This window comes from Eucyclogobius newberryi, unplaced genomic scaffold (genome assembly GCF_026437365.1).
Source record: "Eucyclogobius newberryi isolate DKJ021-1_F unplaced genomic scaffold, fEucNew1.0.hap1 SCAF_9, whole genome shotgun sequence".
NCBI classification, from domain to species: domain Eukaryota; kingdom Metazoa; phylum Chordata; class Actinopteri; order Gobiiformes; family Gobiidae; genus Eucyclogobius; species Eucyclogobius newberryi.
In genome coordinates this window covers 20,538,389-20,564,731 of record NW_027316532.1, presented here as the reverse complement: position 1 = coordinate 20,564,731, position 26,343 = coordinate 20,538,389, and the positions used below count along the sequence as shown (strand labels likewise).

The following is a 26,343-nucleotide window of genomic DNA, read 5'->3' as shown; positions in this document are numbered from 1 at the left end:
ATGCATGACGTTTCAAAACCCCGTTGTATATTGTCTTTGCTATCGTTTCTATTTTGTAACCTGTATTTCCAAATGCAAATTTAAAAGATTATTTTGGATATGTGCATGCCTGTGAAATGTTCAGAATGTTGATTTCCACTAAAAGCTGTTGAGTTAAAACGAGAATGCCGTTTGCCTTGATGTTGCGTTTTGCACGAGACATTCACTTCATTTCATTTATTCTTTGGTCAGCCGGACGTTACAATCATGCATTTTGTCTTTTAGTTTATGCCTTTTATGCCTACCATTAAAAAAGCAACATATTACACAAAAACTACATTACTAACATTACAATTAACCCATTACTATCCTTAGAATTGTTCTTCTTTTACATAACTATACTTTTAATTGTACTTTTGAACATTTAGTCCTGCACATTGACTGGAATCTGGAGTAAAGTTGTTTTTAGATCTGAATTATTGGGAATTTATGGAAAAAAACATGGGAATATCACTTCTGGGGGTTGTCTCTGAACATGGAGTGATGAAGAGTCTCAAAACAACTTGAGTGTGCGCAGAAGGAAAATAGAGGTAAGATATCTGCTTTCACAATCACAACAGAAAGAGTAACGGCATCAAGACGTTGTCATGGCCAGATGTGACCACTAGGGATTGACGAGGAAGTGGATTTGAGCGACAATTATGACATCCTCAAACCGATGATCGTGAGCTGCATCTGAGCACATACGATAATGTCCTTCAACAGAAAAGTAAAGAGGAAAAGGACGACTAGGACTGAAGTCACAGAGCTGGATGATTGACAGAAGTTCAGGTGTCCAATGAGAGCACAGAATAACCCAGCAGCCTCCTGCAGACCAATAGGGATGAACCGGTCGAAAGTGTGCAGCTCTTGCTCATTCTGAACACGTGACAAAGTTCCGACACTGGATTTAGCTTGTTTTGTATTTTTTCGTGCAGTTTCACTTTACTCCATCCATTAAAAATACCAGTTTTTGTTCATTATACATTTTTTTGTTCTCATAATTACACTAACTGCAAATGCTACGTCAACACAGCAACTCTTACAATTATTCTTCATATTTGCCTTTATTTCAGTCATTTCTTTGACCTGTTTTCTCTACTTTTACTTTAATAATATAACGTTTTAAATAAGTACTCTTACTTCAGTAGAATGTATGGGTATTCACCTCTGCGACATACATTTTACTGATAGTTAAAGATTTGGTTATTTCAAACATTTATATTGAGGTAATTAGTCTCCTAACCGATCCTTAACTTATATTTGTTTGCTAATGCTAAGTGCAAAAATAACTGTAACGGTAAGGGTTTACAGCACGTTTTATCAAAATTCACATTTATTCATGAAACAATTTCTACAAAATCCATAGTTTGAAATGAAAAACATTTTTGAAATACAGCTTATACAACTTACTCACACATATTGTACAAATAAAGGCAAATATTGATACAGATCTTTTCTCCGCGCACACGTTTACATCTGAATACACTTCAGATCAGGTCCGGCCCTCAGACTGCCAACCGGACCTGTCGGGCTCTGTACGTGTCAAAGTCCAGTGGAAGAGTGTCTGAGAAGAAACAAGGGACAATCAACGTCAGTACGGCACAATGTGGAACAAATGCATACTTTTACTATCAAAATACTCTTCTGATCAAAACCTGAGCCTGAACCGCCGACCTTCTGCTCGTATCTGACACATCCACAGACAACAGTAGTCGGAATGGAACAGACTAGTGGGTAAGAAGCTGACGTCCCAGAGCAAATTTGGCCACCATTTTCCAGTTGGTTTGAAAGAAGAGTAAAAGCGGCGATTTTTGTATTAAAAAAAAAAGAATTACTCTTTGAACAGAAATGGTGGTTTACCGGTGGTTTACAACTATGTTTTGACGCCTTGTTCATTACCAAATACAGGGTTGACAGGTGAAACTAAGGCAGTGTAAACAAATCCATTAAGGAAACCAATATCAGGAAACTCCTCCCTGAAGGCAGGGCTTATGCAGCTCAGAGTAGCATAGAGTTCTCTGACCAGGTCCTCAGATTGAGAATGAGTTTTGGGTTGGGAGTCAAAACGTCTTGATTTTCATAACAGTGTCCGGATGACCACAACTGACCACATTGCTGTCATTTATGTTTTTTGTAGCATGATCTGATTTAGAATCAAGTGTGTGTGTGTGTGTGTGTGTGCTCACCATTGCAGCGGTATCGGAGGTTGGCCCAGATGATGTTTTCCTGTGAGAAGCAGAACACTCCGAGTCGGCCTCCTCGCATCGTGGCGTCAATAATGACCCCTGTGTCTGCCACCATCTGTGTCCCTTCATAGAAACGCACCCTGGACACACGGCAGAGCAAAGGGAGTGCAAATGTGTCCCTCTGTCACTCAGTGTTCACCTGATGTGTCCCTCTGTCACTCAGTGTTCACCTGATGTGTCCCTCTGTCACTCAGTGTTCACCTGATGTGTCCGTCGGTTACTCAGTGTTTACCTGATGTGTCCCTCTGTCACTCAGGGTTCACCTGATGTGTCCGTCGGTCACTGTGTTCACCTGATGTGTCTGCAGTCACTCAGTGTTCACCTGATGTGTCCGTCGGTCACTGTGTTCACCTGATGTGTCTGCAGTCACTCAGTGTTCACCTGATGTGTCCCTCTGTCACTCAGTGTTCACCTGATGTGTCCGTCGGTCACTGTGTTCACCTGATGTGTCCGTCGGTCACTGTGTTCACCTGATGTGTCTGCAGTCACTCAGTGTTCACCTGATGTGTCCCTCTGTCACTCAGTGTTCACCTGATGTGTCCGTCGGTTACTCAGTGTTCACCTGATGTGTCCGTCGGTCATTCAGTGTTCACCTGATGTGTCCGTCGGTCACTGTGTTCACCTGATGTGTCTGCAGTCACTCAGTGTTCACCTGATGTGTCCGTCGGTCTGTGTTTACCTGATGTAGCCGTCGGCTGGCCTGTGCTGGAGGAACCACTTGTACGAGGTCTTGTCCTTCCAGCCCACATTACGAGCGTCCTTCCACAGCAGTTTGACCTGGTCTGAGGTGTCGCCCGTGTGCCACAGGGCGTTCCTCAGGTTCTCTCCAGGCCCAGTGGTGGACTTCACCGCCTTTTCAACAGCAAAATGACAAAGGGGACAACAAGAAAAGATAAAAATGAATGGTATGTGTATTAAACTCAATGGGTGATACAGATAATTGCAATATTATGGTTGGTTGAAGTTGCTGTAGATAAACTAAAATGAGCAATTATGTGATGTTTTTTTATAATAGTAATTTAAAGCTAAATCTATATTAATCATCACATTGGTTTTACCTTGAGTTGGATGCCTGGTTCAGCCACAGCTCTGAAGGGATTGGCCTGCCAGTAGATCTGCTCCACCTGTTTCCACATGACCACGTAGAAGCTGGAACTGTCCTGGTATCCGAAAATAAACCCTGCGTAGTCGTCGTCTGTGACCGTATTTACATGAAACGTCCCTTCAAAGTCCACACCGCTAAACGCTGTGTAACCTGGACACAAGATGGAAGAAACAACGCTCACAAGTGTCCACATTTCAGGTCTGCATTGACAGTCCCAGTGAAGGTGTAATTTATTCTTTCCTGGTCCTGGTTTAGTCATGGTTTAGTCCAGGTGAAGTTTGTTATGACGCAGCCTAAATAACACCACTGTGGCTAGTCTTATTAACCATATTTTCATATTATACTTAAACACAAATACTTTCGTTGACAAAATTAACAGTGAATTGATAGCTAAAACTAACGTTCAAAAGTAAAAATCCAGCTTACCAACAGCCAGACCAGGATCACTGTTCATGGTCTGTACAATCTCTCTTCCCTGACAAAACAACAGATACATTCTTTAGATACTAGTTTCAATTCAACTTTCCAAAAATGGCCAAAACTCAAAGTATTCCTGGACCTGGTTGAGGACGACCCAGTTGGGATCGATCTGAGCGTCTCCCTCTGGGTCCAGCACCACGGTCTGATACTCTCTGAAGTCTGTGAGTGTGACCTCTGCGTTCTCAGGGCAAGCGTCTATGATGTCGATGATGGTGTCGTTGTCAAAGTCCAGCTCACACAGATCTCCCACTCCATTGCCTGAAAAACAAGTTATTCTCAGTTTATTCCAATAGTAAATGTAAGTTCAGAAATCCCTGTCAAGATCTTGAGCAAAGGATTCTTAAACAGAAGAACCAAATGGGAAGATTAGCTCATTGTGAATGTTTTGGGGTTTATGGGGTAAAGTGTATTAACTAAAGGCCATATATCAAAAAAAAAAAAAGCCAAAACAGCTGCAGTACATCCAGAACGCTGCTGCTCGGGTCCTGACTAGAACCAGGAAGTACCATTAAATTAGTCCTGTTCTCAGGTCTCTGCACTGCCCCCTGTGGCTCAGAGAGTAGACTTTAAAGCTGCTCTGCTTGTGTACAAGTCTCTCCATGGCCTAGAACCTACATCTCAGACATGTTAGTGCCATATGAACCATCTCGGACTCTGAGGACCTCAGGGACCGGCCTCCTGCTGGTGCCAGAGTCAGAACTAAACATGGACCGGCCTCCTGCTGGTGCCAGAGTCAGAACTAAACATGGACCGGCCTCCTGCTGGTGCCAGAGTCAGGACTAAACGTGGACCGGCCTCCTGCTGGTGCCCAGAGTCAGGACTAAACATGGAATGGCCTCCTGCTGGTGCCAGAGTCAGAACTAAACATGGACCGGCCTCCTGCTGGTGCCCAGAGTCAGGACTAAACATGGACCGGCCTCCTGCTGGTGCCAGAGTCAGGACTAAACATGGACCGGCCTCCTGCTGGTGCCAGAGTCAGGACTAAACATGGACCGGCCTCCTGCTGGTGCCAGAGTCAGGACTAAACATGGACCGGCCTCCTGCTGGTGCCAGAGTCAGGACTAAACGTGGACCGGCCTCCTGCTGGTGCCAGAGTCAGGACTAAACATGGACCGGCCTCCTGCTGGTGCCAGAGTCAGGACTAAACATGGACCGGCCTCCTGCTGGTGCCAGAGTCAGGACTAAACATGGACCGGCCTCCTGCTGGTGCCAGAGTCAGAACTAAACATGGACCGGCCTCCTGCTGGTGCCAGAGTCAGGACTAAACGTGGACCGGCCTCCTGCTGGTGCCAGAGTCAGGACTAAACATGGACCGGCCTCCTGCTGGTGCCAGAGTCAGAACTAAACATGGACCGGCCTCCTGCTGGTGCCAGAGTCAGGACTAAACGTGGACCGGCCTCCTGCTGGTGCCCAGAGTCAGGACTAAACATGGAATGGCCTCCTGCTGGTGCCAGAGTCAGAACTAAACATGGACCGGCCTCCTGCTGGTGCCCAGAGTCAGGACTAAACATGGAATGGCCTCCTGCTGGTGCCAGAGTCAGGACTATACATGGACCGGCCTCCTGCTGGTGCCCAGAGTCAGGACTAAACATGGACCGGCCTCCTGCTGGTGCCAGAGTCAGGACTAAACGTGGACCGGCCTCCTGCTGGTGCCAGAGTCAGGACTAAACATGGACCGGCCTCCTGCTGGTGCCAGAGTCAGGACTAAACATGGACCGGCCTCCTGCTGGTGCCAGAGTCAGGACTAAACATGGACCGGCCTCCTGCTGGTGCCAGAGTCAGGACTAAACATGGACCGGCCTCCTGCTGGTGCCAGAGTCAGAACTAAACATGGACCGGCCTCCTGCTGGTGCCAGAGTCAGGACTAAACGTGGACCGGCCTCCTGCTGGTGCCCAGAGTCAGGACTAAACATGGAATGGCCTCCTGCTGGTGCCAGAGTCAGAACTAAACATGGACCGGCCTCCTGCTGGTGCCCAGAGTCAGGACTAAACATGGAATGGCCTCCTGCTGGTGCCAGAGTCAGGACTAAACGTGGACCGGCCTCCTGCTGGTGCCCAGAGTCAGGACTAAACATGGAATGGCCTCCTGCTGGTGCCAGAGTCAGAACTAAACATGGACCGGCCTCCTGCTGGTGCCAGAGTCAGGACTAAACGTGGACCGGCCTCCTGCTGGTGCCCAGAGTCAGGACTAAACATGGACAGGCCTCCTGCTGGTGCCAGAATTAGGACTGAAGATGGACCGGCCTCCTGCTGGTGCCAGTCAGAACTAAACATGGACTAAACAGGGACCGGCCTCCTGCTGGTGCCAGAGTCAGGACTAAACGTGGACCGGCCTCCTGCTGGTGCCCAGAGTCAGGACTAAACATGGACTGGCCTCCTGCTGGTGCCAGAGTCAGGACTAAACATGGACCGGCCTCCTGCTGGTGCCAGAGTCAGGACTAAACGTGGACCGGCCTCCTGCTGGTGCCCAGAGTCAGGACTAAACATGGACCGGCCTCCTGCTGGTGCCAGAGTCAGGACTAAACATGGACCGGCCTCCTGCTGGTGCCAGAGTCAGGACTAAACATGGACCGGCCTCCTGCTGGTGCCAGAGTCAGGACTAAACAGGGACCGGCCTCCTGCTGGTGCCAGAGTCAGGACTAAACGTGGACCGGCCTCCTGCTGGTGCCCAGAGTCAGGACTAAACATGGACCGGCCTCCTGCTGGTGCCAGAGTCAGGACTAAACATGGTCCGGCCTCCTGCTGGTGCCAGAGTCAGGACTAAACATGGACCGGCCTCCTGCTGGTGCCAGAGTCAGGACTAAACATGGACCGGCCTCCTGCTGGTGCCAGAGTCAGGACTAAACATGGACCGGCCTCCTGCTGGTGCCAGAGTCAGGACTAAACATGGACCGGCCTCCTGCTGGTGCCAGAGTCAGGACTAAACATGGACCGGCCTCCTGCTGGTGCCAGAGTCAGGACTAAACGTGGACCGGCCTCCTGCTGGTGCCCAGAGTCAGGACTAAACATGGACCGGCCTCCTGCTGGTGCCAGAGTCAGGACTAAACATGGACCGGCCTCCTGCTGGTGCCAGAGTCAGGACTAAACATGGACCGGCCTCCTGCTGGTGCCAGAGTCAGGACTAAACATGGACCGGCCTCCTGCTGGTGCCAGAGTCAGGACTAAACATGGACCGGCCTCCTGCTGGTGCCAGAGTCAGGACTAAACATGGACCGGCCTCCTGCTGGTGCCAGAGTCAGGACTCACCGTCTCTGTCCTCCTGCAGCGGGTTGGGCACGAGCCTGCAGTTGTCCGGCCCTGGAGGCAGCAGGTCCGGGATGCCATCGTTATCGTCGTCATCGTCGCACTCGTCTCCTTTTCCGTCCTTGTCCGTGTCCAACTGAGAGCTGTTGATGACGGCGGGGCAGTTGTCGTTGGAGTCCTGGTGTCCGTCCCCGTCGCTGCACAGGCCAAAGGTCTGAGTAAACGCCGCAGGTGAGCTAAAGGTGCGTGGGTCGCGTACCTGTCCTTGTTTGTGTCGCAGGGATCTCCAATCAAGTCGTTGTCAGCGTCAGTCTAAAGAGATCAGGATCGTGCTGTTACACCTCATCTAACAAATACACCTCTATTTACATGTTAATAATAGAGCTGCAACAATTTAGCCACTAAATGTGACTGGTTGACATTAAACATATTCGTAATCATATGAATTGACCTGTTCAGGATTAGGGACATAAGGGCAGCTGTCACAGGCGTCTCCCACTTTGTCTCCGTCTCGATCCTTCTGGTCCTTGTTTGGAACTCTCATGCAGTTATCCAGGTGATTGGGGATTCCTATGATTAAACACCGGATCGATCAAACAAATAAACAAACAAACAAACAAACAAACGTATATACCGTATTTTCCGGACTGTAAGTTGCACCTTTTTTCATAGTTTTGGGATATTATTCATTATTTTCACACTGACAACCACAAGAGGGCGCTCTAGGCTCTAAGCGACGCAGAAGAAGAATCTGCACTTCCTCTACCTCTGGAGTTTGTGGAGTTGTTTAGAAGTGACACAGAGGAAGAAGAATTCAATGGATTTAGTGATTTGGATGTTCTTTATGCTATAGTTCTCTGAATAACTGTTAATATGTTATGTTAACATACCAGACACTTACCACAGTTCGTTGTCTGTGCATCATGTAGCTGAAGGTGTTATATAATACATTTCCCCCCAAAAAGCGACTTTTACTACAGTGCGACTGACATATGTTTTTTTCTTCTCTGTTATGCCTCTTTTGGCTGGTGTGACTTATACTCTTCAACAACAGAAGGCTGTGTACAAACCATCTCCGTCAATGTCCTCGTCGCACTCGTCCCCGTATTTGTCCACGTCCGTGTCCTTCTGGTCGTTGTTTTTGACGGCGCGGCAGTTGTCGCAGGCGTCTCCGAAGTCGTCCTCGTCGATGTTCCGCTGGTCCACGTTGGGCACCAGCACGCAGTTGTCCTGCATTCACGTCAGATGTTTTCAAATGAAGTCAAAGTGGCTAAAGTCTTTTCACTGGACTGTGTTTAGTCTCCGTCATGATCCTAAAAGCCAGACAGCGTAGCATTCAAGTACATTACAGGCGATTAAATAATATCTCCATGAAGGGCTGTGTAACCCTTCATTTGTCCAGGAGGAGTCTATAGCAGAACAGCGGTATCTCACAGGACAATGGACCCCTCATGAATCTGGCCCCGGTTCTGTGGAGAGCCTGTTTGCTTTCGGTATTTTTAAGCCACATAAAGAAATTAAGTAGTTGTCATCAAAATGAAAGTAAAAAAGGTACTTCTGAAAATAACTACAATCTCTTTTGTGTATAAAACGCTGTAGAATTGAATCGAGATGTATTTGGACGCACCTGAGTGTTGAGGATCCCGTCTCCGTCTGCGTCCTCGTCACAGGCGTCTCCGATCCCGTCTTTGTCCGCGTCCTCTTGTCCAGAGTTCGGGACGGTCAGACAATTGTCCTGTGGGACCAGAACACAATTTTTCTATTAATAGACCAATATTAGTTTTCCATTTTTAAATCACGCATTTTTTTCTTTTCTTTTTTCTTTCTATTCTCTCCTGTTTAGTTTTGTAGAGAAAACTCACCTTGTTGCAGTTCCTCTCGGGGCAGGCCAGCTTCTCGTCGGGAAAACCATCGATGTCGACATCGGGGCCGCAGAGGTATCCGTTCCCGGCCCAGCCAACGCCGCACTGTGACCGGAGCATGGAAAGACTCTGGCGTGTAAGTGCTAAAGCAGACACTCAAACAGCCTGACACCGGGTCGGAAAGGTAAATATATCAGAGAGCTACTTATGAAACGGGTCTAACCGCTTCAGGGTTGGAAACGTCATCCTGAATAGCTCGTGTTCACATGACGGTTTAAAAGAAAGAGGGCCCATAGAGACTGAGGTGTGAACTTGCAAAGACTCGAGTCAGACCTGAGACTCAAAGGTGCCGTCTATCCATTTTCTACCGCTTGTTCCCTTTTGGGGTCGCAGGTGACTGGAGCCTAGCCCAGTGACTTCGGGCCTTAGGCGGGGTACACCCTGGACAGTGGCCAACACAGAGACATAATTGACTCTCACATTCATTCACAAGGGCCAATATAGCACATACATGTCTTTGGACGGTGGGAAGAAGCCGGAGAGCCTGGAGAGAACCCACGGTAACACGAGAGAACCCACGGTAACAGGAGAAGACTCCACCCAGAGAGATCATGTGATGTTGGTCTGGTCCGGGAATCGAACCCATGAACTCCTTCTTGGGAGGCAAGAGCGCAAACCACCTTTGCCACCGTGCACAACGTTCTGTATCACGTCCATTTGAAACCATGCAAAACAGGAATTAAATCAAGTGTAAATGAAGGTGAACTGGCCTGGCACTCGATGGCTCCCTCGCGGTGGACGATGCACTCTGCGCTGGCGTGACACGGGTTCGGTTGGCCGTTTCCACAGGCTCGCTCGGGTTTACAGCCTTTTCTCTGGTCCCCGATGTATCCGGTTATACAGGGGCCGCACCGGTACGAGCCCTGAGACACAGACACACACACACACACACACACACACACACACACACGGTTTGTGTTTAAATGGTAGGATTAGGTTCAAAGTTCACATTTTAAACACCTCCGGGAGCCTTAAAACATGAGAGAAGAGTGAAATATGAACTGCTGGACTAATACAAGAATCACAAGCCTTTCAGCACATGTTTATAGAGGTACAGAGTTTGCAGATTTTACATAATAAGACAGAATGTTTAGTTGTTTGCAGAGGAATTATGTTACTTAAATATTGTCAGTCCTGGCATTATATCACTACTTGTTAATACACACAGTATTTCTTCGTTAAACCGCTTCAATACACACATTTTAATCATGAAAACAGTGAATATGTCAAATGTATTGCATGAACTAGATTCCTTTCTTGGAACAAGCAACAAATGTGTAAAGCTTTTACAAAACTATTTTATCAACAAATATTCTGCGATAAATCAATACAGCAGCCCATGATATCAATACTGTACCTCCAAACAGTATCACGGTATATTTATATTTAGATATTTTATCACACCTCTAAAAGAGTCAGTAAAGAGTCTTTACTGCCTTTTACGCTGTGTTATATAAAACGTTTGTATATATTTCTTGAGCAAACGTTACTCACGGGCGTGTTGAGGCACACGGAGTTCTGCACACAGCCGCTCCGGTCTGGAGCCTTGCACTCGTCTATGTCCAAGCAGATCTGAACACAGAGACATGAGACATGAGACAAGAGACAGAGACATGAGACAGAGACATGAGACAGAGACGTGAGACAAGAGAGAGAAACAGAGGCAAAGACAAGAGACAAGAGTTAGAGACAAACAGAAACAGAAACAGAAAGAGAAACAGACAGAGAGAGACAGAGACAGAAACAGAGAGACATTAGACAGAGAGAGAAACACAAACGAGACAGAGACATGAGACAGAGACAGAGAAAGAGACATGAGTGTGGATGAGGAGCAGGGGGTTGTACTGTGCGATGAAATGGTCCAAGAGCTGTTTATTTTGGCCGTTGGGAAAGAGTGTCCATTTGTCATTTCAGTTCAGCAGTTTTCAATTCAGTTTAAACATCTTCTACAGTAGCAAGTAAGTCGCTCTTAAATTAATCTTTACATTGTATATTTTTAATAGCAAAATTTGTCTTTACTTCAGAAATGATACTTTTTCATTTTTCTATTGATAAATAATGCCACACACATTTCAACCTCTTGTATCCGTGATCTTGTCCTTTCGGTCATCACCCAAAGCTCATGACCACAGGCGAGAGCAGGGACATAGATTGACCACCGCCCCGCCCACTTTTGCCTCTTTTTGCCACTTCCTTTGTAAACTCTGCACTTCCGGTCCGGCGGGAACTCCGTTGGTTTAAGTGGAGAACGAGGGAAAAGTCTCGCGGCTAAAACACGCTATAAAGTAGAATGATTTGTGTAAAACGCCCAATGTTCATGCGACCAACACGTCAACAATGCACCCTGCGTGGCCCGAAAACAACTTCTCTCGAGATCGGCATCTCTCACTTCACTAATCCAACCGGAGGAAAGATCACATCACGGAGCTCATGCCAACGAAGCCTCACGTGACCATCGAGCGATTGTGTGTCGTGTGTATTGTGTGTGTTGTTGTGTGTATTGTGTAACGCTGACCTGCTTGTTGGTGCGTGCGTAGGCCAGCCCCACGCCCTGCACCTGTGGGCCGGCGAAACCCGCGGGACACGAGCCGCAGCGGAACCCAGGGGCCGTGTTCACGCAGCGGACGCCCATGTGACACGGCATCACGGAGCACTGAGCACGAGACAAGTCAGTTACACACAGCATGTGACCAGTACTTCAGTGAGTATCTAGTCATAGTACTTCTCTTAGTATCATTTATCACTCAGCACTACTTTTTATCATCTTCAACTGGGATTCGGTTTTACCACAGATAATATAATAAACTATGTAATCAATATTAAAACCTTCGATTCAACTCGTACCTCGTCGATGTCGGTGCAGTGGGAGCCGTTGCCCTGCGTTCCCTCAGGACACGGGCCACACTTGATCCCGTCCACGGTGTCCACGCACGGCACCCCGGGGTGACACGGGTTCGGGTCGCAGGACGGGCGCGACTGGAGTCCCCCCATTCCTACGCAAATCGTTTAAGTCAAAGTTATAATCAGGCTATGGAGTTTGAGCTATTCCCTACAGGTCGGACGACTCATTGAACAGAAATGCAGTTAGGATAAATATATTTTTGATAGTTGATATATATATATATTTAGAATTTTGAAAAAGAAAAAAAAAAATCAACCCAGAATAGCACATTATTTAGGTTCATAATTTCACTTCCTATTTGTAATTGATGATCACACTAGGAAATTACCCAGCAAAAACTCATCTAATGTCACTTTTTTTTAATTTGACCAATAAAAATAAATGAGAGCGACTTCATTTTGTTGAATTCTTGTTTAGAGAGTCAAAAAAGTTGTTTCTATGTACAAATTTTGCATAAACTTTGACTGGAATGAGTGTCCCTGGTGTGATGTCACTTCCTGTCATTTTTCTACAGATTTGTGTACTTTTCTCCACAAATACCTGCTTGATTAGTGTAAAACTATAATTTATATGTACTTTATTTGGTGTATAAAGTCAAAATTAGAGAATCGTAAAATCTTGTCATAGGCACTTTAACTCACCACAGGCCTCACACTCCATCACGGTGTTCTTCAAGAAACCGATTTCTTTTATCTGAAAATATAAGAGACAAATACAGATAAAAAACAGATCTCAGTTTTTTATATTCTTGTTAATACCATGCTATACACATATTTAATTTAATAACAGAATCATCATCATTTGTTTTTGCCAATTAGCTCTTCAAATCATACAGAAACATTTAAACTTCAATCTTTTGACTTGCCTGTTCCTTTAGCAGCTCCTTGATCTCAGCCAGTGCCATGTTTGTCATTTTAATCTGATTAATAATCTCTCCATCTGAAAATCACAAGACGTCAGGTGTTATTGAGCGCTGTACAGTCTGTTTACGTATAATACTAGATATCCATGTAGTTCCTGCAAGTTATCAGCATATTTTGAAAGACCTGGGTACTTGTTATATGTAAATACTCATTGGATGCCTGTTAATTATTTATTTTATTTATTTTATTTATTTTATTTATTTTATTTATTTTATTTATTTTATTTATTTTATTTATTTTATTTATTTTATTTATTTATTTTATTTATTTTTTAATTATATTTTAAAAATATATTTTTTCCCCCTCTTTATTTCTATTTATACAGAACACAAAAGAGAACATGAACTAACGACCAGCGAATATAATAAAAAAAAAACTAAATAGAATAAAGTCAAATAAAGTCACAATTCCTGTTATTTCTAAGACTGTTTATGGTTTCGCTTGTGCTTCTTCCTATTCGCGACCTGAAAGCCGCTGCGTTCACGTGACATTTGCTATTCGTTTGTCCCACGAGTGCAGATTTGGGGAAGCAAGCGTTCAGTTAAGCTGCTCCCACAGCTTGGATTTGACATTTTTCCGTCCCGAAGGCTTTATTTGACAGAACGTGTGAAACGAGGAGAGACATTTAGCTGATGGAGGGTTGGAGCACGAGGAACGCTTTGCACACTTTGAACTGAGGAGTTTTCGCTCTATGAAAAAAAATAAAGACGTCAAGCTCAGTCTAAATTCAGAATCATTAAGTTAAATAAATGATTCTGAATTTAGACAGAGCTGATTTGGGAAATGTGTGCAGGGAAAATACAGAAATCATTGAGATTTCCAGCACAAAACCAGCATATCCATTTATCTCTCATTATCAATCAATCAATCAATCAATCAATCATCCCGTTAGACTGTCCACTCATTTGTTTCTACTCCAAACATTACAGAAACATCTTCAGTTTGAATTTTACTCATTTTAGTCGGGCGTTTTAGCACAAATAAGCCCTTAACTTTCCACAAAATAAGAAATGACTCTTACAGAAGTTGTACTGTGTCGTAACCAAGTGGAATTGATGTGTTTTCTGTGTTAAACGTCACATAAACAACAATTTTGATTAAATGCTTGGGATATCCTTAAACACATTCCATGGCAATTGCACTGAATCAATCGACCAACAATTTATTCAATTCAATCTGTGTTTTTATTGCTCCAAAAACTCTTTAAAATGAGCCACACCAGAGAAGTGACATGGTTCTGGTTTACAATCCTTTCCTTTGTGCGTTCAGAAGTCACAGTTGCAGTCTTGGCTGGAATCTCAGAGCTGTGCGAAGGAGCCGCTTTCTATAAATTGTGGTTTGGACGCGGCTTCAGGTCCTCGGTCTTCACACGCGGTCCCCCCAAACCCCCTCCCCCAGGGGCCCCGGCTGGCTCAGGCCCTCGGAGTGTAAGTGTGGGAGTCCGTTTATTGAACATGAGTGTGTGGAGGTGATCGCTCTGAGCTCTGACAGGCCTAGACCGCACGCCCACGCACTGAACGCACTGAACGCACACTGAACGCACTGAACGCACACTGAACGCACTAAACACACACTGAACGCACTAAACACACACTGAACGCACTGAACGCACACTGAACGCACTGAACGCACACTGAACGCACTGAACGCACACTGAACGCACTGAACGCACACTGAACGCACTGAACGCACTAAACACACACTGAACGCACTGAACACACTGAACGCACACTGAACGCACTGAACACACACTGAACGCACTGAACGCACACTGAACGCACTAAACACACACTGAACGCACACTGAACGCACTGAACGCACACTGAACGCACTGAACGCACACTGAAGGCACTGAACGCACACTGAACGCACTGAATGCACACTGAACGCACTGAACACACACTGAACGCACTGAACGCACACTGAACGCACTGAACACACACTGAACGCACTGAACGCACACTGAACGCACTGAACACACACTGAACGCACTGAACACACACTGAACGCACTGAACACACACTGAACGCACTGAACACACACTGAACGCACTGAACACACACTGAACGCACTGAACACACACTGAACACACACTGAACACACTGAAAGCACTGGACAACCACTGAACACACACTGAACACATTGAATGCACACTGAACGCACTAAACACACTGAACGCACTAAACACACTGAACACACTAAACGCACTGAACACATCTACTACAGACGTTGGCTTCGACTAAAGGTGCATTGCGTAACTTTTCTTTTTTGTTATCGTCTTCAACGATTTATAAATGTGACACAGAAAGCGCTTTTTGTTGTTTAGCCCAACTTAGCAGAAAGCCGGAGGGCCAATAAAAATTGGTCTGAGGGCCGCATTTGGCCAGAGATTGGACACCCCTGTCTTAAAGGAATAATAGAGGACTTTTTGCCGATTTGAGAACTCAAGCGACTGTTAGTCCTGTTTTTAAATATGCGCCTGTTGTTTCCAAGAGGCCGCCTCCCATCAAACCTCGTGCGTGAGCAGCAACAGCCTCGCTGCTACACGTGCGTTTGTTTATTAGCGCGACTGCATCATCTCTCTTCTCTGCAGATTTCCGTCTCTTCTGAGCTCAAACTCAGTCTTTCTCTGTCGTTGTACTGTAACTGAAGAAACTCACTAAACACACCGGCATATCCACCACGCATGTGCAACCAGGGAAACGTGCTGCTATCCTGGGGACGAGGCTGCAGGTGTGCAGTAGCACGCAGGGAATGATTGACATGTGGGAGAACTACTCGGCTGTCAGATTGCTCGCCAAAAATCCTCTATTATTCCTTTAAGACATTGTGCTTCTTAGAGTTAATAATATCTTATGTTTGGTAAAGATGTCGATGTAATCCCTCATTCATCCAGGAGTGTTCCATTGTAGGAAAAAGATTCAGTTATAGTCATCTGGACTCAACTCTTCAACTCTCATTCAAGAGTCATTCTCAATCTGAGAATGACTGTAAATGTGTAAATGTGAACTTTTACATTTTAACTCTGTGTAAAGCACTTCGAGTACTTGTCTGTGTGGAGTACATGTCTGTGTGGAGTACTTGTCTGTGTGGAGTACTTGTCTGTGTGGAGTACTTGTCTGTGTGGAGTACTTGTCTGTGTGGAGTACTTGTCTGTGTCGAGTACTTGTCTGTGTCGAGTACTTGTCTGTGTCGAGTACTTGTCTGTGTCGAGTACTTGTCTGTGTCGAGTACTTGTCTGTGTCGAGTACTTGTCTGCGTCGAGTACTTGTCTGCGTCGAGTACTTGTCTGTGTGGAGTACTTGTCTGTGTGGAGTACTTGTCTGTGTGGAGTACTTGTCTGCGTCGAGTACTTGTCTGCGTCGAGTACTTGTCTGAGTCGAGTACTTGTCTGAGTCGAGTACTTGTCTGTGTGGAGTACTTGTCTGTGTGGAGTACTTGTCTGTGTGGAGTACTTGTCTGTGTGGAGTACTTGTCTGTGTGGAGTACTTGTCTGAGTGGAGTACTTGTCTGTGTGGAGTACTTGTCTGTGTGGAGTACTTGTCTGTGTGGAGTACTTGTCTGAGTGGAGTACTTGTCTGTGTGGAGTACTTGTCTGTGTGGAGTACTTGTCTGTGTGGAGTACTTGTCTGTGTGGAGTACTTGTCTGTGTGGAGTACTTGTCTGAGTCGAGTACTTGTCTGTGTGGAGTACTTGTCTGTGTGGAGTACTTGTCTGAGTCGAGTACTTGTCTGTGTGGAGTACTTGTCTGTGTGGAGTACTTGTCTGAGTCGAGTACTTGTCTGAGTCGAGTACTTGTCTGAGTCGAGTACTTGTCTGTGTGGAGTACTTGTCTGTGTGGAGTACTTGTCTTGTACTGCAAATACACTTCTGCCAGAGTACGACACATCATTTAGCTGAACGCATCCGATTGAATCCAGAGATGAATGTTCTCACTGGGGCCCCAAACACTCTTCCTCCTCCTCCTCTTCCTCTTCCTCCTCTGCCTCTTCCTCCTCATCCTCTGCTTCTGCCTCATCCTCCTCTTCCTCCTCCTCTGCTTCAACTTCCTCTTCCTCCTCTGCCTCTTTCTCTTCCTCTTCCACCTCCTCTGCCTCCTCTGCCTCCTCTGCTTCTTCTGCTTCTTCCTCCTCCTCCTCTGCCTCCTCTGCTTCTTCCTCCTCCTCCTCCTCTTCCTCCTCTGCTTCTGCCTCCTCCTCTTCTTCCTCCTCTGCCTCCTCTGCTTCTGCCTCCTCCTCTTCCTCCTCCTCTGCCTCCTCTGCTTCTGCCTCCTCCTCTTCCTCCTCCTCTGCCTCCTCTGCTTCTGCCTCCTCCTCTTCCTCCTCCTCTGCCTCCTCTGCCTCCTCCTCCTCCTCCTCTGCTTCAACTTCCTCTTCCTCCTCTGCCTCTTCCTCTTCCACCTCCTCTGCCTCCTCTGCCTCCTCTGCTTCTTCTGCTTCTTCCTCCTCCTCCTCTGCCTCCTCTGCTTCTTCCTCCTCCTCCTCTTCCTCCTCTGCTTCTGCCTCCTCCTCTTCCTCCTCCTCTGCCTCCTCTGCTTCTGCCTCCTCCTCTTCCTCCTCCTCTGCCTCCTCTGCTTCTGCCTCCTCCTCTTCCTCCTCCTCTGCCTCCTCTGCTTCTGCCTCCTCCTCTTCCTCCTCCTCTTCCTCCTCCTCTGCCTCCTCTGCTTCTGCCTCCTCCTCTTCCTCCTCCTCTGCCTCCTCTGCCTCCTCCTCCTCCTCCTCCTCAGGAAATGTGTTTCTTCCATTAGCCGCACTTCGCTCTCCAAAGCGCTCGACAACAAGCCGCGCTCTTAAATCACATCTTCACTTCTCTGCAGCTCAACGACAAGTCTGTTCACTCATCGCGTCGAGTCGAACAGAAATATTCGTGCAAGCCAAGCGGCTGGTTTATCATCGTGTTGAGACGTTAGAAGAAGCGAGCGGCACACCAACAACATCAACAACAACAACAACAACTGTAAAAGTCCTGAAATACCATCTCATGTTCTCAGGAGAAAGATCACGCTGCACATCTCTGTTCTTCTCATCAGCACATTTTGAAGCTTTTTCGACATCTTTCTTATTATTGACAATACACGTGATGATTGTTGCCATCTTCTATGTGATTAATAACTGTCTGGTTGAGGTCATTTGCTCGAGAACGTTTTAAATCACATTTTTGTTGTTCTCAAATAGATTCCGCTTTCCCCAAAAACTGCTCCACAAACAGAACATTTGAAGCTTTTTACTTTTTTTTTGTTTCTCCTCCAAACGGCACCGATCTGACTTTGCAAATGAACTCTTCTGCACTTTTGAGTTCGTCAACGTCGCCGTGGTAATTCCCCCGTTTGTCGCGGTCCGTTTTGTGGTACGTAAAGTCAAAGTTCTCACCTCTCTGTCCCAGGACCAGGCGTTGCGGGACGCTCAGAGCCCAGAGCAGCAGCAGAACGTGCAACATGTTCAGTCCCGAGAGCAGCTCCTCGGCCCTGTTCCTCCGTCTCAGGCTTTATACTCCTCCCCCTCCTCCTCCTCTTCCTCCAGCTCCTCCCCCTCCTCTTCTTCCTCTTCTTTTTCCTCCTCCTGGATCCGTGCCTGAGCTCCCTCCATCCTGTGAAACGACCCACAACTGGACGAGGTATTGCACAACACCAAAACCAGCCTGTTTCCTTGCTCAGTATTACTTGTCTCAGTATTTTATGTTTACGCGTCCTAAATTTCGGCTAATAATTTCAAATCTAGAGATGCAACTAGTGATTATTTCAGATTATATATTCCTTTTGTGCATTGAGACTTTTTAAACACATTATCGACCAAATAAAGGTTGAAATATGGTGAACAAGGCATTTGGAAAGAGAAAATCTACAAATAAAAGTGAATTATTGATTAAAATCCGAAATATTTTTTTGAATATGGAAGACAGGACGTACTTTGTTGAAATTGGTAGCTGTGTCTCAGACCACATGCTCCTGACCTGTGGGATGCCCCCAAGGGTCAGCCCTGGGTCCCCTTCTGTTCAACCTCTACATGCTGCCGTTAGGTCAGGTGGTACACGGTGAAAATGTGTCCTATCACAATGATGCAGACGAGTCAGATCTATGTTTCACTGTCTCATCCAACAGATCAGTGTGTGGATGCAAAACAACTTTCTCCAGCTGAACTCAGACAAGACTGAAATCATCGTCTTTGTCCCACAGAAACAAAGAGAACGTGTTAGCGGTCACCTCCAGAATCTCGCTCTAAAACCTACAAACCAAGTTAGAAATTTGGGGGTAATAATGGACTCAGACTTGAACTTTAATAGCCATGTCAAATCAATAACATCAGCAGCTTTTTACCATCTAAAAAACATTGCCAAAATCAAAAATGGAGTGTCTAAACCAGACTTGGAGAGACTTATCCATGTGTTTGTCTCCAGTAGATTAGACTGTAACGGCCGCTCACTGGCCTCTCCAAACGAGCTGTAAAACAGCTGCAGTACATCCAGAACCCTGCTGCTCGGGTCCTGACTGGAACCAGGAAGTACTAGAACCAGGAAGTACTAGAACCAGGAAGTACTAGAACCAGGAAGTACTAGAACCAGGAAGTACTAGAACCAGGAAGTACTAGAACCAGGAAGTACTAGAACCAGGAAGTACCATCACATTAGTCCTGTTCTCAGGTCTCTGCACTGCCCCCTGTGGCTCAGAGAATAGACTTTAAAGCAGCTCTGCTTGTGTACAAGTCTCTCCATGGCCTAGCACCAAAATGCACCAAATCAACCATTTCGGACTCTGAGGACCTCAGAGACCGGCCTCCTGCTGGTGCCAGAGTCAGGACTAAACATGGGCCGGCCTCCTGCTGGAGACCCTAACCCATGCGACCTAAAACCAGACTGGAAGACATCAAAGGAGTGACTTATTAGGAGGAACTGAATAAACTGTTGATAAATGACTTTTTCAAGGACTTTTCCTAGGAAAGGTCAATTTGAAATAGGTCGATAGTTGTTTAGTATTGTGAGATCCAGGCTTGTAACACCCCAAATCACATTAAACCATGTTCATAGGGACTTGGCAATGTCCCAGCGTCCCGTGTCCTTAGACAAATGTCCCAGCATCCCGTGTCCTTAGACAAATCTGGTGCAGCTTTGTTTAAGATGTTCAAGTTACTTCTCTAATCTGATTTATCAAGTTGAGGTTGTAATGTTATAATGTTATAAATGTTAATCATTTACCCCAGAGACGGGTGAAAGTCTGAAGAAATAAAAGAGTTGAGTCAGTCTGCAGCAGAGCGTCGCACACAGAGGACAGTGATCTGTGAGTCTTGTGATTTTTGTTGAAATGGAGCAGATCTCTGCAGTGGAGGACTACCTGACCTGTCCTGTGTGTCTGGAGACCTTTAAAGAGCCAGTGTCTCTGGGCTGTAACCACAGCTTCTGCTCCAGCTGTCTGCACCACTACTGGGACAAGAACAAGACCAAGAAGTGCCCCGTGTGTCGCAGGAAATCATCTAAAGACCATCCAGATGTGAACTTTGCTCTGAAACAACTGGGTCTTTTCTTTTCAAAGAAGGAGCCGGCTCCAGCAGGAGAGAGGGAGAGGTTCTGCAGCTCACACCCAGAGGTGAGCCCTCTGTTCTGCCTGGACGAGTGTCGCCCACTGTGTCCTGCATGTGAGTTCTCTCTTCACTCTGGACATAAGGTGGTGTCTGTGGACTCAGCCGTGAGTGAACTGAAGGAGCAGCTCCACTCACAGCTCCAGCCTTTGGCCCAGAGGAGAGAGCAGGCCTCAGCCTTACAGCGACAGTATGAGGAAATAAACCTTCACGCGCAGACACAGGTGAAGCAATGTGAGCGACAGATCAGGGCGGAGTTTGAGCGGCTGCACCGGTTCCTCCAGCAGGAGGAGGAGTCTGTGCTCAGAGCGCTGAGAGAGGAGCAGAGCAGACAGGCCCAGACCATAGAACCACAGCTGCAGAAGATCAGGGAGGAACTGTCCACTCTGGAGCAGAACATCCTCACTGTGGAGGAGCAGCTGAAGAGACAGAGCATGGACTTCATCAGAGAGTACAGACACACTCACAAAACCACCCAGACTCTGCTCTCACAGCCCGGCCCAGAGCTGGGACCAGGACTCCTGATAAACCAGGCCAAAGTCCTGGGCAACATGGGCTTCAAGGCCTGGGACAAGATGAGGGCCCTGGTCCACTACAGTCCGGTCCTTCTGGACTTAACCACAGCAAACAGATGGCTCCATCTGTCTGAGGATCTGAGGAGTGTGAAACTTGGAGACACTAAACAACAACAGATCCCTTTAAATCCAGAGAGATTCACTAAATATGCAAATGTCCTGGGCTGTGAGGGCTTCAGCTCCGGCTCACACCAGTGGGACGTGGAGGTCGGGGACCATCCGGACTGGATCATTGGTGTGGCCAAAGAGTCTGTGGACAGGAAGAGAGAGAGAGGAGCTACTCCAGAATACGGACTCTGGTGTTTAATGCTCAAAGGTGGAACATACCGTGATCTTATTGTTCGTAAAATTCTGAATCTTAAGCGAAGCCCTCAGAAGATCAGAGTTCGACTGGATTATGACAATGGGAAACTGTCTTTCTCTGACGCTGAGGACTTGTCTCGGATCTGCTCTCATGAAGTAAGATTCACAGAGAAAATGTTCCCGTTTTTCTCTGTTGGTAAAGCTGGAGACGCTAAAACCAAAGAGATTAGAATATATTCCACTTTAATACTGACTACAACTTAATCATTTACAATGTTGTTTGCTCCAGAATGTTCTGGGACCATTTTGACTTATTTTAATCTTTAAAGTGTAAAAATGTAAATACTTATCATTACACCTTTCAATGCGTTAAATGTAAATGCCAAAATATACAAAAATAACTTTACAAAACTAAAACAAAAAAGTATAAATTTTTCATTAAAAGAAATGTAAATAAATAGTTTTGTCACAAGTTTTAAAATGTGATAAAAATGTAAATTTGTTGTTTTTATCTAAATAAACACCTTTTTGAACTCTGTTGAACTCTTGACATTATATTAGGTATCTTTAGTTTACTTAAGTACATTTTGCAGTGAACACTTTTTACTTTTACTTCATTACATTTAAAAGCAGGTATCTGTACTTTCTACTGCACTACATTTTTGAACTGGACTAAAAAGTAAGAAGTACTTTGTATTTGGTTTGAGGCATTCTTTTTTAGCACATTCACAGTGTCGTCCGTCTAAGGTTTTGGCCTCAAGCAAACAAAAATATACAAAAAAGAAACACATCCGGGTGATGGGGTCGTAACCGTGGAAATAATCCATCTTTATTGTGAGTTCACTTGGGGAGAAGCAGACCGGCCTCCTGCTGGTGCCAGAGTCAGGACTAAACATGGACCGGCCTCCTGCTGGTGCCAGAGTCAGGACTAAACATGGACCGGCCTCCTGCTGGTGCCAGAGTCAGGACTAAACATGGACCGGCCTCCTGCTGGTGCCAGAGTCAGGACTAAACATGGACCGGCCTCCTGCTGGTGCCAGAGTCAGGACTAAACATGGACCGGCCTCCTGCTGGTGCCCAGAGTCAGGACTAAACATGGACCGGCCTCCTGCTGGTGCCAGAGTCAGGACTAAACATGGACCGGCCTCCTGCTGGTGCCAGAGTCAGGACTAAACATGGACAGCCTCCTGCTGGTGCCAGAGTCAGGACTAAACATGGACCGGCCTCCTGCTGGTGCCAGAGTCAGGACTAAACATGGACCAGCCTCCTGCTGGTGCCAGAGTCAGGACTAAACATGGACCGGCCTCCTGCTGGTGCCAGAGTCAGGACTAAACATGGATGGCCTCCTGCTGGTGCCAGAGTCAGGACTAAACATGGACCGGCCTCCTGCTGGTGCCAGAGTCAGGACTAAACATGGACCGGCCTCCTGCTGGTGCCAGAGTCAGGACTAAACATGGACCGGCCTCCTGCTGGTGCCAGAGTAAGGACTAAACATGGACCGGCCTCCTGCTGGTGCCAGAGTAAGGACTAAACATGGACCGGCCTCCTGCTAGTGCCAGAGTCAGGACTAAACATGGACTGGCCTCCTGCTGGTGCCAGAGTCAAGACTAAACATGGACCGGCCTCCTGCTGGTGCCAGAGTCAGGACTAAACATGGACCGGCCTCCTGCTAGTGCCAGAGTCAAGACTAAACATGGACCGGCCTCCTGCTGGTGCCAGAGTCAGGACTAAACATGGACCGGCCTCCTGCTGGTGCCAGAGTCAGGACTAAACATGGACCGGCCTCCTGCTGGTGCCAGAGTCAGGACTAAACATGGACCGGCCTCCTGCTGGTGCCAGAGTCAGGACTAAACATGGACCGGCCTCCTGCTGGTGCCAGAGTCAGGACTAAACATGGACTGGCCTCCTGCTGGTGCCAGAGTCAAGACTAAACATGGACTGGCCTCCTGCTGGTGCCAGAGTCAAGACTAAACATGGACCGGCCTCCTGCTAGTGCCAGAGTCAGGACTAAACATGGACTGGCCTCCTGCTGGTGCCAGAGTCAAGACTAAACATGGACTGGCCTCCTGCTGGTGCCGGAGTCAGGACTAAACATGGACCGGCCTCCTGCTGGTGCCAGAGTCAGGACTAAACATGGACGGCCTCCTGCTGGTGCCAGAGTCAGGACTAAACATGGACGGCCTCCTGCTGGTGCCAGAGTCAGGACTAAACATGGACCCGTGATTCTAATGCATTTTTTTCCTGTGTGTGAAGCACTTTGAATTGCGTCGTGTACAAATTGTGCTCGTAGTTGTCGTAGTTTACAGGTTTTAGAGTAATGAAAGTGCTCAAAATGGCGCCTCTGAACCAGAAGCTGTGATCTTTCCACATGCGACTGAAATGTGAGTTGTGATGTTTGATACACAAGAACCCAAAGCTCCTCACGGCAGAGAGTGTAGGTCTGAGAGCGTCTGTGGCAGTGATCACAGGAGCAGATGTGGACCACATTCCTGCTCAGGTCTGCTCCCCCTGCTCTGCCCCTCGTCTCCACCAAAGATCTGTCCCGTCTCTGTCTCTGTCTCCTTAATCTCTGTCTCCTCTGTCTCCTTTATCTCTGTCTCCTTTATATCTGCCTCCTCCGTCTCCTCTGTCTCTGTCTCCCCTGTCTCCTTTGTCTCTGTCTCTGTCTCCTCCTTCACTTCCGTCTCCTCCTCTCGCATGACACCAGTATTTCCTCAGAATCCTTCGTCACGTTTCAGTTTGGTGGACATCCTGAGTCAGCTTTTTCCCGAAATATGGTTAGATTTTGAACGCAGTGGAATCAAAAGTCTAATTTGAATTGAAGCAATTCACTTTCATGTAACTGATGTAAAAACAGTATTTCACGTCACACCGTTTTGATAATATTATGCTTTTTAAAACGTGTATTTCCTTTATGATTATTGACTGGTTAACATGCTGTCGGGAGCGTATTGTCAGATGTTTCCACGGCAGCAGGAGCCCACTTCCTGTCAAGGCAGAGGAGGTCAAAGGTCACGGGCGCGAGCGTCCTGCTAGCTTCATTTCACGCGCGTCAACGTGCTTTACTGCGGCCACATTTGGGAGGCCTGTGGGGTCGCGGCCTTGCTCTGACCTCTGACCTCTGCGCTCACCTGAAACGCTGGAGATTTTGTGTTACATAAGAGGCGGCGCGGCCTGTCATTTGGCTGTTGCGTTGTAAAGGTGTAATTATGGTAGATGTTCTCAAACTTCAGCAAATAAAAGCTCAACTAAACACAAACGAGCCCTTAAAACGCTGCTCTGGTTTAGCTCAGTTTTAAGCCCAATTTGTATTAAAGAAATCTAGTTTTGTTGATATTTTAATGCTTGTTTTGCCCCATTTTTATCGAGCTTTAATCACACTTTATTCATAGTTTGTTACTCATGATTATTCCTGGTCAAAGTGTCTTTGAAGTGTCTTGAACTAAAATGCAGCTAAGATAAATATATTTTGAATCTTGCTAAAAATGCTAAAAATGTTAACACAGAATAGCAAATTTTTTAGGTTTATAATTTCACTTCCTGTTTGTAATTGATGACATCACACTAGGAAATTACCCAGCAAACACTGGGCAAAAACTCATCTAATGTCACAATCGTTTTTAAATACATGAGAGCGACTTTATTTTGTTGAATTAGTGTTTAGAGAGTCAAAAAAGTTGTTTCTTTGTGTAAATGCTGCATAAACTTTGACTGGAGTGAGTGTCCCTGGTGTGATGTCACTTCCTGACAGTTTCTGCTGATTTTTCATTGTTTTCTCCACAAATACTCACTCGATTGGTGTAAAACTATCATTTAAATTACTTAATTTATATGTACAACAGGTATAAACACACCAAATAATTAGAAAATCCTAAAACCTGTCATACGCATTTGAAGTCCCAGTTTAGTCCTTCCTTGCTAGACCTGATTTAGCCCTAGTTTAGACCTAATTTTTGTGATATTTAATTGAAGAAAGCCAAATTAACTTAATACCAGGTCCATTTCTTATTTTAACCTAAACATGGCATTTGAGGTGATAAAAAAAATTAGGATAGTCGCCTAAATGTCGGTCTATTAATGGTAAAAGTGCATAAAATTAAACCAAAACCATGATGTAAAAGTGGTTAAACATCATCTGTATTAAAACACTGCTTTGACAATGGTTTAATATTAAGATGCGTCACATTCATAAATAAATATAGAATATACATTTGTTTATTCCGAGCCCGCCATGTTTGCTACAGCTGGCAGCCCGGTGTAAACGCTCTCTCTTCTTTCTCGTTTCTTTCTTGTTCACTTATTGTGCTTTATCTCCTATATTTTGTAAATATAGTTAGTATATTTTTTCTATTTTACTGTACGATAGGGACGTGAGCTAGCTCCGAGCGAGCCCACCAGCCCCCCCCCCCCCCCAGCCCCCCCCCCCCCGTGCCCTCCGGCCGCGCTAAAGTACGGCGTGTCGTCGGTACACGTTTATATACACGTTTATATGAAAGAGGAACTTCACGAACGATCGGGACACGCACTGGAATCGCTTTAAATTAACTTGTTTTGACTTTATTCGGCTGGATTGAGTGTTTTCGTCGTGTCGTTGCGATGTGTTTTGGCTCCGGCCCCGCCCCCCGGCCGGCGCCGTACCGCGTTTACACAAAGGAGGAACTCATGAAACTGCGGAGAACAGTCGTCTTACCCGGAGATCGTCACGTTATCCCGGCGCAATACTGACCTAACCTAATACTGATGTGCAATTCTGTCGTATGTGCAATTGCTGTTGGAATTCATGTGCAATTCATGTGCAATTACTGTGAAATTCATGTGCAATCTATGTGCTGTCGTGACACATATTCATGTGCAATTACTGTCGGGATCACATGCAATGGTATTTATTTATTTGTCTATGGGAGTTTTTATTTATTCATAGATCTTCTACTGAAAGTGTTTTTCAGACTTCCTATAAGTGATCTGTTCTTCTGTATCTACCTGCGTTGCACCAATGAAATTTCCCCATGTGGGACAATAAAGGAATATCTTATCTTAGATTCCATCTCTTACGTC

At 46.2% G+C, this 26,343-nt stretch overlaps 2 protein-coding genes across 2 annotated transcripts; one reads left to right on the top strand and one right to left on the bottom strand.

Annotated features, from left to right (window-relative positions):
• Positions 1 to 1,336: 1,336 nt before the first annotated feature.
• comp (cartilage oligomeric matrix protein) lies at positions 1,337 to 18,278 on the bottom strand. Its single transcript, XM_072438381.1, has 19 exons — positions 18,212 to 18,278; positions 12,785 to 12,858; positions 12,561 to 12,612; positions 11,862 to 12,010; positions 11,533 to 11,670; positions 10,512 to 10,589; positions 9,728 to 9,880; positions 8,958 to 9,062; positions 8,723 to 8,830; positions 8,166 to 8,325; positions 7,547 to 7,665; positions 7,355 to 7,407; positions 7,099 to 7,292; positions 3,932 to 4,110; positions 3,799 to 3,847; positions 3,326 to 3,522; positions 2,947 to 3,119; positions 2,208 to 2,347; positions 1,337 to 1,585 (listed from the first exon to the last, which is right to left on the bottom strand). The coding sequence occupies exons 1-19, from the start codon at positions 18,276 to 18,278 to the stop codon at positions 1,527 to 1,529; spliced, it is 2,247 nt and encodes a 748-aa protein (XP_072294482.1). The 3' UTR covers positions 1,337 to 1,526.
• A 1,785-nt stretch (positions 18,279 to 20,063) lies between these two features.
• On the top strand, positions 20,064 to 21,552 carry LOC140353472 (zinc-binding protein A33-like). Its single transcript, XM_072438046.1, has one exon. The coding sequence runs from the start codon at positions 20,137 to 20,139 to the stop codon at positions 21,550 to 21,552; it is 1,416 nt and encodes a 471-aa protein (XP_072294147.1). The 5' UTR covers positions 20,064 to 20,136.
• Positions 21,553 to 26,343: the final 4,791 nt, after the last annotated feature.